The following is a 20,289-nucleotide window of genomic DNA, read 5'->3' as shown; positions in this document are numbered from 1 at the left end:
AAGGGTAGTTTCAGAGGCAATTGCAGCTAGATTGACCACCCACAGGGAAAGAGAGGGCAGCAAGCTGCATTTCAGGGCTAAAGCGTAAGATAGACCATACCTTCAGCAATGTCATGCAAGATTTTATCCAAAATCATTTACAGTTCTTTCATTTATATTATTTTTAGCGGTAACATTTGTTCATGTGTTAATTAATTGTTTAAGAGTTCTGAGGTAGAGTTCAGTATCTTTTTCAGTCGATCTCCCATCTCAATTCCTCAAAAAAATTTTTAAGCATTTAAATACAAGTGTTAGGAAGTTTTTAATGGAAAGAAAAATTGACAAGTGTTTCTTTGGGAAAAATTGACTGAAAGTTTGAATGGGGGGGGCTCACAACTTCCCCATTTTAAGAATTATTATAAAGCTGCTCAAGAGAGATTTATTAATGTATTGCTTAGTTTAGATAAAATCCCTGCTTGAATATAATATTTAGTAAAATAAGAGAAATAAACTTAAAAGATTTTATCTATAAATGGAACTCTAAATTGTTGGTAGGAAGGAGCACATTTTGAAGCACTTAATTGAATTATGAAAATAATACTGATAATGAGATAGGTATGAAAGGGTTAGTTTCACGAAAAATGCCCCCCTGTCAAAATAGACATACGATTTTCTTTGGATAATCAATTTTTGAGGTCTTGGATGTGGATAGGTATTGAAAGGATAGAAGATTGTTTTCAGGCTAGGAGATTTCTAACATTTGAATGAATGAAGAATAAATTTAATGTGCCTAATAATACTTTTTTGATGGATAAAATAGGTCCAAGTTTTTTTTTGTTTTTTTTTAAATTTTTTATTTTTCACACCATAAATCACATTAGCCATGATATACACTATTTCTTTTTCACACATATACAGTGACCTTTTCTCCCCCCCCTCCCTCCTCCCAAGCCACCCCCCCACCAACCCCCTCTCATCCATTTTAGGTATACAATCTAGGTTGCATTAAGCCAGTCAGACAATGTTGTCATTCAACAAAATTACACCAGAAATTCTACTGAGTCCATTCATTTCTTTCCTTCTCCTTCCATCAACTTAGGTAATGTTTGTCCCCGGTAGGTTTTCGCTATTGTATTTAATGTAAGGCTCCCATACTTGTTCGAATATTTCAATATTATTTCTTAACCTATATGTTATTTTTTCTAATGGAATACATTTATTCATTTAAATTTAGTAGTTTCTTCCTTTTAATTTGGTTATGTATTCCATTAATATTTAAAGTCATATAGTTCAGCGTAGCCATTTTATATTTTGTTTATCTTCTCTTTCCATTTTTCCATCATTACCTTTCCTCCTTTTCCATTTTTGTTTTCTTATTTTCAACTCTTTATAAGACAACATTCCTACAACATCCAACATTTTCCTTATTCTCCTATTTCTATCTTCTTTATCCCCAATCTCCCCTTCCCCTCCTGAGTTGTCCTTTATCCCTTGTCGGACAACCAATTCTCCCCTCTCCATTTGGATTTGCGAATCCACTCGCAAGCGTCAACTGATTTTGCAGTGACCGCTATTTCCCCCCACCCAGCCCCCCCCAGAAAAGATTTCACTTTTCATATGTCACAAAGGTCACTCTTTTAATTCCCTCCTTATTCTCTCTATTCCATTACCTTCCCTTATTAATTCTTGTCTATACTATCTATATTTTCCTCTAAGTACAGATACATTCACGTATGCACATTGTCTCTATTCACTCTTATACCTCTTTACCCGCATACATATCAATCGTGATCATTTTTACTCTCATTACCCGTCTTCATCCCTCAGTCTATTTTTGTCTTTACCCATATACATATCAATCGTGATCATTTTAACTCTCATTACCCGTCTTCCTCCCTCAGTCTATTTTTGTAATTGTTCTGCAAATTTTCGTGCTTCTTCTGGATCCGAGAATAGTCTGTTTTGTTGTCCTGGAATAAATATTTTCAATACCGCTGGATGCTTTAGTATAAATTTATACCCTTTCTTCCATAAAATCGCCTTTGCTGTATTGAACTCTTTTCTCTTCTTTAGGAGTTCAAAACTTATATCTGGATAAATGAAGATTTTTTGTCCTTTATACTCCAGTGGTTTGTTGCCCTCTCTTACTTTTTCCATTGTCTTCTCCAGTACCTTTTCTCTTGTAGTATATCTTAGGAATATTACTACAATAGATCTTGGTTTTTGTTGTGGTTGTGGTTTAGAGGCCAATACTCTATGTGCCCTTTCTATTTCCATTTCTTGCTGTAGTTCTGGACTTCCTAGGGTCTTAGGGATCCACTCTTTTATAAACTCCCTCATATTCTTGCCTTCTTCATCTTCCTTAAGGCCCACTATCTTTATGTTATTTCTTCTGTTATAATTTTCCATTGTATCTATTTTTTGAGCTAGTAGTTCTTGTGTCTCTTTAGTTTTTTTATTAGATTCCTCCAATTTTTTTTTTTAAGTCTTCTACCTCCATTTCTGCTGCTACTGCCCGCTCTTCCATCTTGTCCATTTTCTTTCCCATTTCTGTTAAGGTCATCTCTATTTTATTCATTTTCTCTTCTGTGTTGTTTATTCTTTTTCTTAAATCATTAAATTCCTGTGTTTGCCATTCTTTAAATGACTCCATGTATCCTTTAATAAGAGAAAGTACAACCTTTATCTTGCCTTTCTTTTCTTCTTCTATTTCACTGTACTCTTCCTCTTCTTCTTCCTCTGGGTTGGCCATCTGTTGTTTCTTTGTTGACCTTTCCTTCTCTTCTTTCTTGTTTCTATTGTCTTCTGTGGTCTCTTCTTGCTGCAGGTGTTCTGCAGCTGTCGTTGCCGGCTGTGGAGATCGACTCTCCAGCTGGTCCCCCCTCCCGTCGGTGTGTTGTTTTTCATGCGCGGTTGCGCACTTTTACTCGGCTCAGCGAGCCATTTTTGTAGTCCATTATTTACCGACCTGAGGGAGCGGGTTTCTCTCTCCGCAGCGGGCCTCTTCGAACAGGTAAGGCCTTCACCTTTTTCCTCCGTTGTCTTCTCTTCCTCTCTTCTTACCGTTGCTTTCGATTTTTCTTTTTTTGTCGCCATCTTCTTTCCACCTTTATACTCACTTTTCTGTAACTTTTATTTCTGTACCTTTGTGTTTTCCTTTGTTTTTCCCGACTTTTCTGGAGAGGGCTGGAGTTCACTGTCCGGCCACTACTCCATCACGTGACTCCTCCTAATAGGTCCGAGTTTGATGTTACCTTGTCAGAGTGAACTGGAATTATTGATTTTTAATAGTAATTTAGACAAATTTATTTCTATAAGGATTATTTATTTCAAAGGAAAGCCCCGTGGATAAAGTGAGATTAAGATGGGAAGTAGATCTAAATAGACAAATAAGTGAGAAAGATTGTATGGAATTGTGCAAGAATATGACAAAAATTATAAATGTTAGATATGGGTTAGTTCAATATAATTTTTTGCATCAGTTATATTCGACGCCACAAAATTTAAATAGACTGAATCCTGCTATATCAGATTTATGTTTTAGCTGTGGACGTGAGATTGGATCACTTTTGCATTCTACTTGGCAGTGTCCTACAGGAGTTTTTGGTTGGAAGTCGGTAAATTTTGGAACATATTACGGGGGTACCACAGGACCCAATGTTACTTTTATTGAGCAATATTGAAGTTATAAGACCAAAATTAAAATCAAATTAAATTTGTACAAATTGCTTCAGCAATTTCTCGGAAGTGCTCAGTGTGTTTGTATTATATATAGATATGATTTTGGGAGATAAATTGGGGCAGGGTTTTTTTTTAGTGTAGGTCACATACAAACACTTTAAAATAAATCTTATTTAAAGTACTGGAGCTCTGCTCATGCTAGACAGGCCGGCACCAAGAGCCTTTCCAAAAGCTATGGAGAGTGCCCAAGAGACTTCACTGATGGACTGTTGTTTACAAAAAAAGCAAAAAATGAAAGAACTCATTTGAGCTGCAGGCTGTCTGGAGTGGAACTGGCTGTTCTAAGAGGGTCATGTGGTTTTGCAAGCAGAGAAAGTAAAACAGACTTTCTCTCAGAGAGAGAGAGAAAGAACTCAGTTCTGCAATTTTACAGTCAGCAACAACAGCTAGGACTGGAATAGGGCAAGCTGGTAAGCTTGTGGAAAACCCCATTTGGAAGACGGGTTGTGACTGCTTAGTTCAGCCTGGTCAAAGTCCTTGTGGGTTCATGTAAGAGGAGAGGACTGGCTGTCTAATGTTTCACTTGAAATAAGAGAAACAAAATGGAACTCTTTGGTGACCTGAAAGAATTAGGTTATTATCTGGAAAACCCTGATGGGGCAAGTTTCTTCGGCAAGAGACTGAAGTGGCTAATTAAAAGGAATCAGTTGTGGGTGTCCAATGAACAACAAATCTCTCTCTGAAAACCGACAAGAACCTTCCTGAGTGGTAACCATTTACCTTTTAAGCACTAAAGCCTGATGAACTTCATAAATGTTAAATTCTGTGCACAGTATAAGAATTACCTGGAACCAGTGAACTTGGAAGAATGAGAAGTGAGATTGGACTGTGAATCAAAGAACTTTTCTGAACTTACATACACATTACATACACGTGCACTTAGAATTAGAAAGGGGTTAAGTTAGGTGAGCTAATTTAATAGTAACAAGTTAAAGTTTGATCTTGTTTTCATGTTTAAAGAAAATTAAAAGCAACTTTTGTTTAAGTAACCATTTATCTTGGTGAATATCTATTGCTGCTGTGTTTTGGGGTCCTAAGGGCTTGCAACATTTTCAATATCATACAAATCAGATATAGATTTAGGTATGTAAAGATGGCATGCAGAACTTCATAGCTGTATACCATTAGAGAAGATTACTTATAATTTTTGAAATAAATACCATTTATTTTGGAAAATATGGTGCCCATATTTACAAAATCTGGGTTTGAATGTTTGATAAACTCTCTGAAGACCTCACTTCTTGGTAACCTCCAATATTAGATTTTATGATTTAAATGCTTTATTCCCTTTGCATTCTCCAGGTTTTGGTGGGAGGAGGTTTCTTATATACCACATGTATAACTTTTTGAAATAATTTTTGAATTTAATGGTATGTAATTATTATTGTGGTTTAAAATTTGTAAATAAAATATTCCAAAAATAAAAGTTCTGTGATGTGTTGCTCTGTGAGCTTTATCTTATTTTCCACAGATTATATGTTATGTTATATGGTATGTTCATACCAAACACAGGAAAAAAAAATAGCAGTGGGAAGAATCACTGCAGAGATATGTTTGGATGCCTGTGAGTATTCTATATCTAGAAGAATATTTTATTGGAATTAAATATTAATTTAGTTAATCATGCAACCTTACAAGAGGTGGCTCTTAGGATCATCACTTTGTTCATAACACATTTATAATGCTCTGAGTAAAGAGCAAGAAACTTTTCATTATTTTTGGTTGCTCATTGCAGATCACAATGCTTGATAAGTTTACTTCGTATTTCTAATTATTTTCACTAGATCTGCGCAACTCAGTGTAAAAACATCAGTCAGAAATATTATAAAATATACTTGCAATAAATTACAAGGATCAACCTTAGTGCATCAACTGCATTACCTCTCTAATGTATCCAAATTACTAATTCTTATTTAAAAATATCAATTATAATCCCCTTAATATCTAGTGACTGCATGTACATCAAGACCAAGGAGCTTATTTTAGGAAGGAGGGATAACACTCAAATCCACATTGATGGGAAGGATATGGTGAGAGTCAAAACCTTCAAGTTCTGAGGAAACCATATTTCAGAAGATTGCTGCTGGAGGAGGCACGTTGAGACAACTGTAAAGAAGGCACATCAATGCCTCTACTTTCTAAGGCATTTCGTTGGATATTCATTCAAATTTTGATATGTGTACTGTGGAAAGTATACTGGCTGGTTACATCAGTCTAGTTTGGCAACGCAAAAGCCCAGGAACGCAGAAAGCCACAGAATGCAGCAAATGTAGCCAAGTCCATCATAGGCGCTGCCCTCCTTGTGAGATGCTGTCTCAAGGCGGCAACAGACATCATAAAAGATTCTCACATCCCTGGTCACAACCTCTTCTCACTACTACTTTTGGGCAGAAGGCACAGAAACCAGAACCTTTAGGTTCAAGAACAAGTTGGTTTCTAATAGATTTCAGATTATTGAACCTCCCTTTGGTAAACTAATCATGGATTATCTACAATATTGCAATTCACTACTTTTGAACTCTGATTACTGTGAATATTTATTATCTAATGTATTTATTGTCTATTTTAATAAACATTTAAAATTTCTTAATGAAATTTAAATATATTAAATAGCATAATGAAACATTTAAAAAAATACAAATAAAGCTTGGACAGTGACTTTGGTGCTGTTAATTAAATTAGAAATGGAATATTAATACATAAAAGAGAATGCTGATGTAATATCATAAATGATAACAGGAATGTGAAATTTTAATAGCTAATATAAATTATTTGTAAATTTTAATATTTTAAAGGGCATTATACTCGAAGAATAAACAAATTTGAAAATCAACAGAATCCAGAAAAAATAATGCAAAAACTGTAGACTTGTTACCCAAACTCTGGTCCAGGTCGATGAAGGTACAGAAAAAAGAATTTCTGCCAGATCAGTGGGAGAAGTGGATGATCTGGAGGTGTAGCTAAAGCCTGATGGGCCCAGCGATAGATCATAAGCCGCTGGATGGAAGGCACCACCGGAAGCTTTAAATGGCTTTGGGCTCTCTGCAAATAAAATAAATAAGAAATCATATCTCAATTTTCCACCTATTTCTAAGACAAAATTAGAAATATTTTCATTCTGTGCAAAAAAAATTTCCCACTCACTGCTGCATGTACTGTGTGGAACCCCGATCCATAGTACCATCTCCCTAGACTGCTAAGATGAAGTGAATTAATACCACCCTGTGTCACAAGATCACTGAAGTGCCAGTTGAAGAAGTAGTCAAAGACGATGTGGTCAAACAATAATCATGGCTTTTATTAGCAGAAACTCATGGTACAATAATGAAAGACAATAGGTGCACAGTTATATCCAAGGGGAGTTTCCTTAACAGTAGAGAATGCACAGCCAATGTTAGTACAGCAAGGCTTGCCAGAGGGGAGACAGGCAGCTTGGCAGACATTCACCTCAGTCTTCCCCCCCCGGCAGAAGATGGGTTAAAATCAAAAGGACAGCAGCTAGGAAAGACTGAACCAAGTGAAACATGGATACCATGTTTGGCCTTGAGAATACTCTAACAGCCAAAATATGCCAGTATCTAGCAAGCAATCGAAATATAATGAGATGTTTTATGAATATGTCAGACTATCAAGTTGTTTATGAATTCTGGTGCTTGGTCTTAAAACAGGTGGCTCCTTTGCAACCTTGGGAACTGGTACAGGTCCTGGGTCTGTAGTGTGGGAAGGACTGGCTTCTGGACCCGCTCCAGAATCGCCAGCGTGAGGCAGTGGACCCTCAGCATGGCTATCTGAAAGTTTACTAGGGGTCACAGGCTGGGGGAGTGAGTCCAACCTCTCAGGCTCACTCTGAGTAGGGGTGTGAGGAAGGGGCAAACCAGGCGAGGCCAGATCTTAGGGGTACAGTGTCAGTATTCCTGTCTGGGAATTTAACATGAGCATAGTTGGGGTTAGTATGCAGCTGAACTGGTTGGACTAGGGGGTCTGTTTTACATTCCTGAGCGTGGCTCTTCAGCAGCACGGTTCCAGGCTCAGATAAACAGGCTGGCCAGTCCATCACAGTTCCTGATTTCCTAGGAAAGGCAAACATACGCTCAAGAGGTGTTTGATTTGTTGCAGTACACAATAAAGACAGAATAGAATGTAGTGCCTCAGGCAGCACCTCCTGCCACCAGGTAACAGGGTAACCATATGTTTTTAAAGTAAGATTACCATTCTTCCAGACTGTAACTAAAAATGCTGAAAATTCTGTCAAGTGACTTAATGACAGACGCTGACGAGACGTCAGGGCAGGGTATTGCAAAGTGAAATCTGGAATATTCATCAATTACAGTAAGGAAATATACATTTTAGTTGTTGGAAGGTAACAGCCCTTTAAAATCTAAGCTAATCTTCTCAAAAGGTCGGGTTGCCTTGATGAGAGTGGCCTCCGGAGCTTTGAAGTATTGCGGTTTGCATTCTGCGCAAACTGGACAGCTTTTAGTCAGTTTCCTGACTTCTTACAGAGAGAGAGTAAGTAGTGGAAGAATCTCGTGACTCCTGGGTGGCACAGTCTGCTATGGATCCTTTTAGCCCCTCCAGCTGAGCACCAGCAACAGATCGTGACAATGCGTCAGAGGGATCATTTAACCTGCCCGGTCTGTACTGGATCTCATAATTATGAGTTGAGAATTCTATTCGCCAGCGTGCCATCTTACCGTTCTTGATTTTACTTATGTGTTTAGTACTGATCATGTAGGCTACAGATTTCTGATCAGTGACAAGAGTAAATTTTCTGCCGGCTAGAAAGTGTCTCCAGTAGCAAACAGCTTCAATAATAGCCTGGACTTCTTTTTCAATGGCAGGATGTTTAAGTTCAGGTCCGCATAACGTGCGGAAGAATGCTACAGGTCTGCCCTTTTGATTAAGGGTTCTTGCCAAGGCACAATCTGAGGCATCAGTTTCCACTTGGAATGGGACATCCTCATCAATGGACAAGAGTTCAGCTTTGGCAATATCAGCCTTAATTCTCTCAAAAGCCTCAAGGCCAAACTCATATGTCCTAATAATCTTATCCATTTCCCTCTGAAACACGGACACATCATTAGTGACCCAAAAAGGTACCCTTTTAAACTGGTATAACCCCCCATCAGCCTCAATAGCCATATAGGGCCATTCTCTTTTCTTAATGGGGATTTGGTGATAAGCTGCTTTGAGGTCGATGGTGGAGTACACTTTGTATTGCGCTATCTGATTAATCATTTCATTGATGTGTGGCAGGCATCCAGAATCGTGTAACGGTTGATTGGCTGTAGTCAATAGCTAGTCGTCTCTTAGTGTGATTTTTCATGACTACCACTAGGGCCTGCCATGGACTCTTACTAGGTTCAATTACTCCCTCTTTAAGCAGTCTCTGGGTCTCAGCTTTGATAAACTCATGATGCTCTTTGCTGCAAGAACAGCTCTAAATGGCAATTGGCTGACATTCAGGGGATAAATCACTGAAAAGGGAAGGAGCTTTGATCTTTAATGCGGACAGACCACAGTAACCAGCACAGAGGATGGCAAGTGTGGGTAGTGGCCCACCGAAATTTAACACTACACTGTTCATCTGAGATTGAATATCTAACCCGAGTACCACAGGGGCGCAGAGCTCCAGCATAATAAAGAGCCACACATCAGCCAGGCAATGTCCCTGCAAATTTAAAGTAACTTTACACTTGTCCCGTACAGTTTTTGTAAGTTCACTACAAGCCATCGATATTTTTCTGTTCGCTGGATATCTCCGCAAATTTAAGGCTCTGGCAACTCTCTCATGGATGTAGGTGTCAGTACACCCCTAGTCTATTAGACAATCAAGAGTCTCACCATTCACCTCCCCCTTCATAGTCAACCGTTCCAGTCCGTAACATCCCCCAAGCTTTGGAATCAATTGAGCTATCACAGGGGATCTCACCTCGCCGTCACGAAGTAGATTCAGCCTGCTCGTCTGAAGATTCTCCCTTTTCACAGTTGTCTTCCATTCCTGCAGCTCCAGGACACATTTTCTTGGTGCTTCTCTTATCAGTGAGAGCACCTTTTGCCTTAAACGCTTTAGCGAAGTGGCCGAGTTTCCCACAATAGCTGCAGGTAGCAAATCGAGCCGGACACTTCTGTCTGGGGTGCCAGCTCTTACTACAGAAGTAGTATTTTTCAGGAATTCGCCCTTTTTTCCTTCGGGGTTCCAGCACTCCTGGATGTTTCCTTTTCAGTTTCTAGCATTTCACTGGACCGCATGGCACTTTTCAGTGTTTTGGCTAGAGTGACTGCCCAGTCGTAGGTTAAGGGGTCCATCTCCAGCAGCCTCTGTCGGATGTAACTGGAATCAATCCTGTTGACAAAAGCATCCAGCTTCAAGGCATTGCGGTGTTGATGCACATTGACTGCCCTGACATCACATTCGCTTGCCAGTGAGTCGAGGGCCAGTTCATAGGCAGCATCACTTTCCCTGGGTTTCTGGCGTCTAGTCAGCAACTGGTGTCGAGCAAGCACCACATTCCGTGGCCCTGCATAGTAAGCAGTCAGACGTTCCCGGGCTGTACCCAGAGTGGTAGCTCCTTGCGTTATGGCAAAAGGGACCTCACCCAGCAGAGAGTTCAGGTGGCCCCACTGTATCACCTCATCAACCACGCTGTTTCAAGCCATGTAGTGATCAAAACAAGCAATTCAGTGGTTGAATATTTCTCTGGCCCTCGGGGCAGACTGGTTGATTATCAGCCGCTCTGGCTTGACTGCTGCAACCAATTCTACTAATAAAATTGAAGTGCCAGTTGATGAAGTAGACAAAGACGATTTGGTCAAACAACAATCATGGTTTTTATTAGCAGAAACTCATGGTACAATAATGAAAGACAATAGGTGCATACACAGTTATATCCAAGGGGAGTGTCCTTAACAGTAGAGATAATGCACAGCCAATGTGAGTACAGCAAGGCTCGCCATGGGGGAGACAGGCAGCTTGACAGACATTCACCACAATCACTTCATCTTTATTGCTCAGCTTCCTGCTGATTTGAGCTTTTCAAATTAACTGCCTGAGTTACCTGACTCCAATTGCCAGGTGCAGCCTTCAGATAAAATTCCTGTTGAAGTCTGCTACGATAGCCTACTCCAAGATTGTAAGAACATCAAGTGTGGGTGCAAGTGATTGATAACGAGAAAAAAATAGGTAGCAGTACCGATGTATAATATCAAGGTGCTGAAATATTGAGTATAATGAGCTGGCCCGTATACTTTTCTACAAGGCCTTGTTGTTTTTATAGGTGGAGGTGTTGCAGGTGGAGAGGTTGTTGCAGTAGTAGTACACTGGCACCTCCTGGACTACATCCTGGTAAGAGAAAGAGACAAACGAGATGTGCTCCACACCAGGATCATGCCCAGCGCGGAATGCCACACTGACCACCGGCTGGTTCGCTGCAAGCTCAACCTTAACTTCAACCCAAAGCCCAGGAACGGTAAAGCCCCCAGAAAGAGGTTCAATGTTGGAAACCTGCAGTCAGACGAAGTGAGAGGAAACTTCCAGGCAAACCTCAAAGCAAAGCTCGAAGATGCAATCCGCCTCACAGACTCGTCCCCTGAAACCCTCTGGGATCAGCTGAAGACTACCATACTGCAATCCACTGAAGAGGTACTGAGTTTCTCCTCCAGGAAAAACAAGGACTGGTTCGACGAAAACAGCCAGGAAATCCAGGAGCTGCTGGCAAAGAAGCGAGCTGCCCACCAGGCTCACCTTACAAAGCCGTCCTGGCCAGAGAAGAGACAAGCCTTCCGTTGCGCATGCAGCCATCTTCAGCGCAAACTCCGGGAGATCCAAAATGAGTGGTGGACTAGCCTCGCCAAACGAACCCAGCTCAGCGCGGACATTGGCGACTTCAGGGGTTTTTACGAGGCTCTAAAGGCTGTGTACGGCCCCTCACTCTAAGTCCAAAGCCCGCTGCGCAGTTCAGACGGCAAAGTCCTCCTCAGCGACAAGATCTCCATCCTCAACCAATCTCTTTTCAGTGCCAACCGTTCAGTCCAAGATTCCGCCCTGCTCCAGCTCCCTCAACGGTTCCAAAGGCTAGAGCTGGATGAGGTCCTCACCCGGGAAGAGACATATAAGGCAATTGAACAACTGAAAAGTGGCAAAGCAGCAGGTATGGATGGAATCCCCCCAGAGGTCTGGAAGGCTGGTGGCAAAACACTGCATGCCAAACTGCACGAGTTTTTCAAGCTTTGCTGGGACCAAGGAAAACTGCCTCAGGACCTTCGTGATGCCATCATCATCACCCTGTACAAAAACAAAGGTGAGAAATAAGACTGCTCAAACTACAGGGGAATAACGCTGCTCTCCATTGCAGGCAAAATCTTCGCTAGGATTCTCCTAAATAGAATAATACCTAGTGTCGCCGAGAATGTTCTCCCAGAATCACAGTGCGGCTTTCGCGCAAACAGAGGAACTACTGACATGGTCTTTGCCCTCAGACAGCTCCAAGAAAAATGCAGAGAACAAAACAAAGGACTCTACATCACCTTTGTTGACCTCACCAAAGCCTTCAACACCGTGAGCAGGAAAGGGCTTTGGCAAATACTAGAGCGCCTCGGATGCCCCCCAAAGTTCCTCAACATGGTTATCCAACTGCACGAAAACCAACAAGGTCGGGTCAGATACAGCAATGTGCTCTCTGAACCCTTCTCCATTAACAATGGCATGAAGCAAGGCTGCTTTCTCGCACCAACCCTCTTTTCAATCTTCTTCAGCATGATGCTGAACCAAGCCATGAAAGACCTCAACAATGAAGACACTGTTTAAATCCGGTACCGCACGGATGGCAGTCTCTTCAATCTGAGGCGCCTGCAAGCTCACACCAAGACACAAGAGCAACTTGTCCGTGAACTACTCTTTGCAGACGATGCCGCTTTAGTTGCCCATTCAGAGCCAGCTCTTCAGCGCTTGATGTCCTGTTTTGCGGAAACTGCCAAAATGTTTGGCCTGGAAGTCAGCCTGAAGAAAACTGAGGTCCTCCATTAGCCAGCTCCCCACCATGACTACCAGCCCCCCCCACATCTCCATCGGGCACACAAAACTCAAAACGGTCAACCAGTTTACCTATCTCGGCTGTACATCAGATGCAAGGATCGACAACGAGATAGACAACAGACTCGTCAAGGCAAATAGCGCCTTTGGAAGACTACACAAAAGAGTCTGGAAAAACAATCAACTGAAAAACCTCACAAAGATAAGCGTATACAGAGCCGTTGTCATACCCACACTCCTGTTCGGCTCCGAATCATGGGTCCTCTACCGGCATCACCTACGGCTCCTAGAACGCTTCCACCAGCATTGTCTCCGCTCCATCCTCAACATTCATTGGAGCGACTTCATCCCTAACATCGAAGTACTCGAGGTGGCAGAGGCCGACAGCATCGAATCCACGCTGTTGAAGATCAAACTGCGCTGGGTAGGTCACGTCTCCAGAATGGAGGACCATCGCCTTCCCAAGATCGTGTTATATGGCGAGCTCTCCACTGGCCATCATGTCAGAGGTGCACCAAAGAAGAGGTACAAGGACTGCCTAAAGAAATCTCTTGGTGCCTGCCACATTGACCACCGCCAGTGGGCTGATATCGCCTCAAACTGTGCATCTTGGCGCCTCACAGTTCGGCGGGCAGCAACCTCCTTTGAAGAAGACCACAGAGCCCACCTCACTGACAAAAGACAAAGGAGGAAAAACCCAACACCCAACCCCAACCAACAAATTTTCCCCTTGCAACCGCTGCAACCATGTCTGCCTGTCCCGCATTGGACTTGTCAGCCACAAACGAGCCTGCAGCTGACGTGGACATTTATCCCTCCATAAATCTTCGTCTGCGAAGCCAAGCCAAAGAAAGAAGAAAAGAAAGTAGTAGTAGTAGGGTTTCTGCTTACTGGCATAAGCGGTTCATTCCTAGTCATTGAAGTAGCTAAAGACTCATCCTCCAAGTGAGGAACATTAAGAAAGTTGATGCTAACAGACCCCCTCTTGCCTTGTATATCAAGAATTAAATACTTGAGAGACCTGCGTATCACCTTATCTGGTCCAGTATACTGTGTCTGGAGGGGTAGATGCATTGCGTCATATCTGACGAATGCAATATGAACATGAACTGAGCTCAGCTCGTACATGTGATACAACACTTATGTACGCGTCTTAATATTTGTCATGTACTGCAGTAGTTGATGAATATAATTGGTTTTGTCTAGTATCAATGTAGGTCGATCAGGTGCAATGTAGGTCGATCAGGTACAGTCCAGGTACTGTTAGTCCCATACACTAATTTAGCCGGTGTGCACCTAGATCTTCTTTTACCGTCATACAGATGCCTAGTAGTATGACTGGCAATTACTCATACCAATAGTTGGGTTCTGCTGGGCTTTTCAATGTTGCCTTAAGTTGACGATGAAAGCATTTTGACGATGCTATTAGTTGTTGAATGGGTGTGTGTACTATGAAGTAGTTTAGTCAGTTCCTCCCAACTTTCATTGGAATATTTGGATAGCACAGGCTTGTGGGCCAGTAAGGCCTATTACTGTGCTATATGTCTACATTTAATTTAATGGCAGTTGCCACAGGTTGCTGTATTTCATAAAATTAAAAACACAAAAAGTAAATTTGTGTCAGGAACAAATACCATTAATAAAACTTTAAAAAGATAACTTGTTGACAATAGATCGTTAAAAATGAAAATTGTCCATCCATACAAAGGTCATTCTAAAAATCTCATCAGGATACGTCATTTCTAGATTCAGCGTGCAATAAAAAACAGAATTTCATAGCAAAGAAAATGACTTTATAGCTAAAAAATCTATTAGTTTTCAAGCAATCTCACAAATTAATCTTTATGATCACCAGGAATATGGAAGATACTTGTTAAACTGAATTATGTAAAATTAACTAATACGGCAATATTATACATACCTTTAAAGCTTGATCTGGAGTAAGTGAAGAATTGCTAATTAATTCAAGTTCTATATACCTATGGAGTTGAGAATCTTCTTCAAAAATTGATTCCATATTGAATATGATCCAGGAAAACCACACCTATAAAATAAATACTTTCTCAACAGAAAAACTGAGTAAACATTATATAGTAAAACCCCTGGAATTTGGCATCTATGGGGATTTGTCGATGCTGGATAAGTGAATTTTCCAGATGCTTGAAATTGCATGTTGCATGATTACTGAACTAAAGGTGAGGTGTGCCAATTTTAAACCCGTATTTTTTTTTACCTTTTTATTTTCTGCCAGTTGCTTGAATTCTAGATAACAGGGGTTTTACTGTACTATCAAGCAAATATTCAGAAATTGTGACTTGGTCATTGTTTTACAGAAGTTCAAATTTGCAAGTTTGTACATGCTATTTAATTCTTACAGAATGATAATGAATAAAATCCTAACCGCAGGTAGTGGTTCATAATTACCCTGATGGGGTGCCCATGTGACATTTCATTCCTGTGAGTATTATACAGTAGGCTAATCCAGGCTGAAAACTAGGGGACATGGTTTCAGTACAAAGGATTAATGAGTTAATACTGAGAGTGAAGGACATTTCTTCACAAGAGGGTTGTGAATCTTGGAAATTATTTGCTCCAAAGAACTATGAATGCTCAATGCCATTATTGGCAACTTTTAAACAATGGAATGAGAGGAATTGGGAATCAGTTGGAAAAGAGGATTTCAAATGAGATGGAGTTTGAGGGTGACATTGACAGTGAAAAAGGCTTTCAAAGCTTACAGAGGAAACTGGATATGCTGGGAAAAATGGGATGTAAAATAGCAGATGGATCTTAATGCAGAAAAATGTGAGGTGCTGCACTTTGGAAGGACGAACCAAAGTAGGACATACATGGCAAAAGGAAGGGCACTGAGGAATGTGGAAGAACAGAGGGATCTGAAAATGGTGTCACAGGTAAATAGGGCTGTAAAAAGAAATTCTGGCACAGAGGCCTTCACAAATCAAGGTAATAAGTAGAAGAGTTGGGATGTTATGGTAAAATTGTATAAGACATTATAAGACCAAATTTGGGGTATTGTGTACAACTTTGGTCTCCTATCTACAGGAAAAATATCAATAAAATTAAAAGAGTACAGAAGAGATTTACTAGAATATTGCCAGGACTTGATGAACCGAGTTATAGGGAAAGGTTAAACAGGTTAGGACTTTATTCCCTGAAGCACAGAAGAATGAGGGGAGATTTGATAAAGGTTTACAAAATTATGATCAGGATAGGTAGAATAAATGCAAGCAAGCTATTACTACTGAGGTTAGATGAGTTTAAAACCTAGAGGACATGGGTTAAGGGTGAAAGAAAAGTTTAAAGGGAAGGTTGGGGCAACATGATTAGCATAGAAGTTAAAGCAATGCAGTTACAGCACCAGCGACCAGAAGTCTAATCCCGCACAGTCTGTAAGGAGTTTGTACATTCTCTCTGTAGGGGCTCTGGTTTCCTCCCACCCTTCAAAACATACCGGGGGGGGGGGGGGGGGGCGGTGTTGTAGGTCAATTGGGCAGCACAGCCCCGTTACTGTGCTGTATGTCTAAATTGTTTTGGAACATTCGGGGGAACTTTTTCCACATAGACTAGAGGAGGTGTGGAATGAGCTGCCAGCTGAATTGGTAAATGAAGGCTCAATTCTGATAGCTAAGAAAAATTTGGATATGGACAGGAGGGGTATGGAGGGCTAAGTTTCAGGTGCAGGCCAATAGGACTCAGCAGAAAAATAGTTCGGCACAGACTTGAAGGGCCTGTTTCTGTGCTGTAGTGTTCTATGATTCCAGGTATTAGATCAGACATATTTTTTCATATTTCTGTAGCAAGTTTGAAAGGGCCTTTGGCTGTCCTGAGTTCTCATGTTGTCGGTACTGTCAGATTTCTTTTCATTCTCTTGGTTCACTTTCCCACTTGCAGTTTCTTTTTCATGGCTCTACTAATTTTTGCATTGATGCCCACTACTGGTTTATTTGTTCCACCTCCTGCTTTTCAGTTAATTAAATGACAACGTGCATTACTTGTCATTTGATTTCCCCAGCAATTTGTTGTTAACTTTTAGTCCAATTTGTTTACAATAATTTTAGTAGCTCAAAATGCTGCATATAATCAAAAGCATCTTCCATGAACTGCACATCTAACTTTAGGACTACATGAATCTATTTTAGAGGTCATAAATAATTGAATGAGACCAAATAGGTATAACAGTTCTCATTTTAACCTGTACAAATGTATTTATTGACCATTATCAACATGAAACAAGTGTTTTCTTTACAAACAAATACATAATTTAACTGCTTGCATGTATACATGATGAATAAGGGCAGCATGATTAAGATAGCAGTTAGCGCAATACTATTACAGCACCAGCGACCTGGGTTAAAATCTGGCCCTGTCTGTAAGGAGTTTGTATGGTCTCTCTGTGATCATTAGGTGCTCTGGTATCCTTCCACCCTCCAAAGGCATACGGGGTTTGTAGGTTGATTGCTGATATGTGTGTAATTGGGTGGTGCAAGCTTGTGGGCCAGAAGGGCCTGTTATCAGGCTGTACCTCCAAATTAAAAAAAAACAATTTTAACTTAAGCACCTGAACTTCGGTCCATCTAAATGTCATGAACATTAAAGCTGGGCAAGTGAACAAAAGTGGGTTTGTTTCTGATGGTTGAACAGTCAAAGCCTAATCTTTATCTTAAGTAATCAGGCAATCTTACTATAAAGAGGGACTTATTTCTATACATTATATTATTAATTAAAAACAGTCCTAGATGGGTGCTATTTTTTAAACAAGAAATGCAGTTCAACTGAGTGATATGCTTATGTATTTATTATAAACATACACTTAACATGTACCTCTGTGGCAGTGGCATTTCCTTCGATGAATGATGGTGTTATGTTGCCAGCTAACATCCAACTCATGAATGAAGTCACTAATCCTCGATCACTGTGGTATCCAAGAGCATTCTAAACATTTGGCAAAAGGAAAATCTTTCTTAGGGTGCTTTCAGTAAACATTACACCATACACCTTGATAACAGAACTTGCTTGTAGCAGTCGATACTAAAATTATATTTTTTTTTAAAAGGGGGAAACAAATTGATATTTATTAACATTTCCAAACTAATGATTCATTTTTAACAATTTGAATACTTTCCCAATGTAAATACAGAGGTTAATATTTCAAAATTAAACTTTAACCAATGCTTTAAGGTTTCAATAGACTTGGTAAATAAAGAAGATTCAATTTCTTCATTGTCATGTAATATTACACAATGTAATATTACACAAATTTGCCTTCTGCCTATCACAAGGCTGACAAAGGATTGCCATTAGTGTTGCCAGAGAAAAATTGTTCCTATAGGAAATATTTGATATGGGGACTACATCAAAGGGTGTTGCACAAAATTATAGTACATGTCTGTAGCAATTAGATTGAAAGAATGCAGAGAAGATTCACTAGAATGTTGCTGGAACTTCAGAAACAGAGTTAAAGAGAAAGGTTAAACAGTTTAGGACTTTATTCGCAGGAGATTTAATAGAGGTATACAAAATTATGGGGGGGATATAGACAGAGTAAATGCAAGCAGGTTTTTTCTACTGAGGGTAGGTGAGATACAAACCAGAGGACGTGGGGTAAGAGTGAAAGGGGAGAAGTTTAAAGGGAACATTAGTGGGAATTTCTTCACACATAAAGTGGTTGGAGTTTGGAATGAGCTGCCAGCAGAAGTGATAAAGGCAGTCTCACTTTTGACATTTGAGAAATTATATGGACACGTACATGGACGGGAGGGTTATGGAGGGTACAGGTCAGTGGGACTAATAGAATAATAGTTTGGCACAGACCATAAAGGCCAAAGGGCCTGTTTCTGTGCTGTAGGGTTCTATGATTCTATAATTGATTGCTTTTTTTTGCATAAAACATATAGACTGCACCTTGGCTCAATAATACCACCAAAGCCCTGAGGGGGGCGTGCAGGACAGCTGAACATACCTGGAAGCGAGACAAACTACAAATTTCCCTCGAAATTCTGAAAAACCTGCACATATACCAAGAAACAGTAAAGGCCGAAAGGACAAAATATTTTGCCATCCTAATTTCCAACAACTCCCAAAATATTGAGGTCTTGTTCAATATCATCCACTCCATCACTGGTCCTGCACCTAATACCAACTCTGATGCATCCTTTACCAAATGCAAAAAATGTTTTAAATTCTTCATAAACAAAGTCGAGATCAGGATCAACATTCCCTCCTTCACCCACAATCTAACTGTACCACAGCTGTGTTCATCCAACCTGAACTGTTTCAACCCAATCACACTACCCATTGTGTTCACCATAAAGCCAACAACCTGCCCCCTCAACATCATCCCCGCTCCCCTCCTGAGGGATGGTTTTCGATACAGCGAGTCCTAACATCCTCTATTATTAACAGTTCCTTGGCCACAGGGACAGTTCCAATTTGTTTCAAGTGATTTGACCCCTCCTGAAAAAAACCCAACTTAAGACCACACCACACCAAAATATTACAGACCTGACTTATCGAAAAGATTTCAGTCAGGTTATTAAGCCCACCATAGCACAGAGTCAGCCTTACTAAAAGTATACAAAAATGACCTGCTTCTTGCCACTGACTCAGGGAACTCTGGCATTCTAATCCTCCTGGACCATAGCTCAGTGTTCGATACTGTGGATCACACTATTTTAATAGATTTAAATCTGGCAGAGAGTTGGTGTCAATGACACAGCTCTGAACTGGTTTAAATTTTATCTTGGTGATGGGACTTTCTCAGTTAACATGGGCAAATTTTCATCCTCCTCTGCTACCCTTTCCTGCAGGATCCCATAAGGATCTATCCTGGGCCCCATTCTCTTTTCTTTATACATGCTTCCCCTCGGCCATATCATCCTAAAACACAGCAGCTCCTTCCACTGCTACACTGATGATATTTAGCACCATCTGCCCCAGAAGCCCAGCGATCAAACAAAAATAACCAGCTTCAATGATTGTCTGGAGGACATCAAGTGCTGGATGGCTCAAAACTTCCTGCAGTTAAACGAATGCAAATCTGAGATCATCCTATTTGCCCCCCCTCCCCAACTCCACCAAAATTATCACCAATCCCCTTGGTAACTTATCCCCCCGCATCAAACCATGCATCAAATCCCTTGGCATAATATTTGATTCCACCTTCAAGTTTGACAAACAAGTCAAAGTAAAAGCTAGCTTTTTCCAGCTCCACACTATTGCCAAAAGTCAAATCATTCCTGTCACTAAAAGACCTCAAGAAAGTTATCCATGCCCTCATTTTCTCCCACTTAGACTACTCTAACTCCCTATATACAGGAATTAGTCTGTCATTATCCCATCTGCAACTTGTGCAGAATGCTGGAGCTAGGCTCCTGAAAGGACAGGGGCTAAGAAGAGGGACCATATCACCCCTATTCTGGCCTCCCTTCACTGACTGCCAGTATGGTTCAGAATAGATTTTAAAGTTCTCCAGTTGGTTGACAAAGACATTAATGGATTAGCCCCCTCTTACATAACCA

General features: G+C 40.5%; 1 protein-coding gene across 5 annotated transcripts in view; it reads right to left on the bottom strand.

The window, feature by feature from the left end:
• The window catches only part of epg5 (ectopic P-granules autophagy protein 5 homolog (C. elegans)), a 184,822-nt gene that overhangs the window by 89,850 nt on the left and 74,683 nt on the right, over positions 1-20,289 (bottom strand). For all 5 annotated transcript variants that reach the window (XM_069924245.1, XM_069924246.1, XM_069924248.1 and 2 more), the window contains exons 20-22: positions 17,594-17,704; positions 14,673-14,795; positions 6,596-6,762 (exon numbers count right to left, since the gene is read on the bottom strand). In XM_069924245.1, coding sequence (XP_069780346.1) covers positions 6,596-6,762; positions 14,673-14,795; positions 17,594-17,704 — 401 coding nt within the window. The remainder of the gene's footprint in view (positions 1-6,595; positions 6,763-14,672; positions 14,796-17,593; positions 17,705-20,289) is intronic.

This window comes from Narcine bancroftii, chromosome 3 (genome assembly GCF_036971445.1).
Source record: "Narcine bancroftii isolate sNarBan1 chromosome 3, sNarBan1.hap1, whole genome shotgun sequence".
NCBI lineage: Eukaryota > Metazoa > Chordata > Chondrichthyes > Torpediniformes > Narcinidae > Narcine > Narcine bancroftii.
Note: the sequence above shows the minus strand (reverse complement) of the source record. Positions and strands in the feature narration are given on the sequence as shown.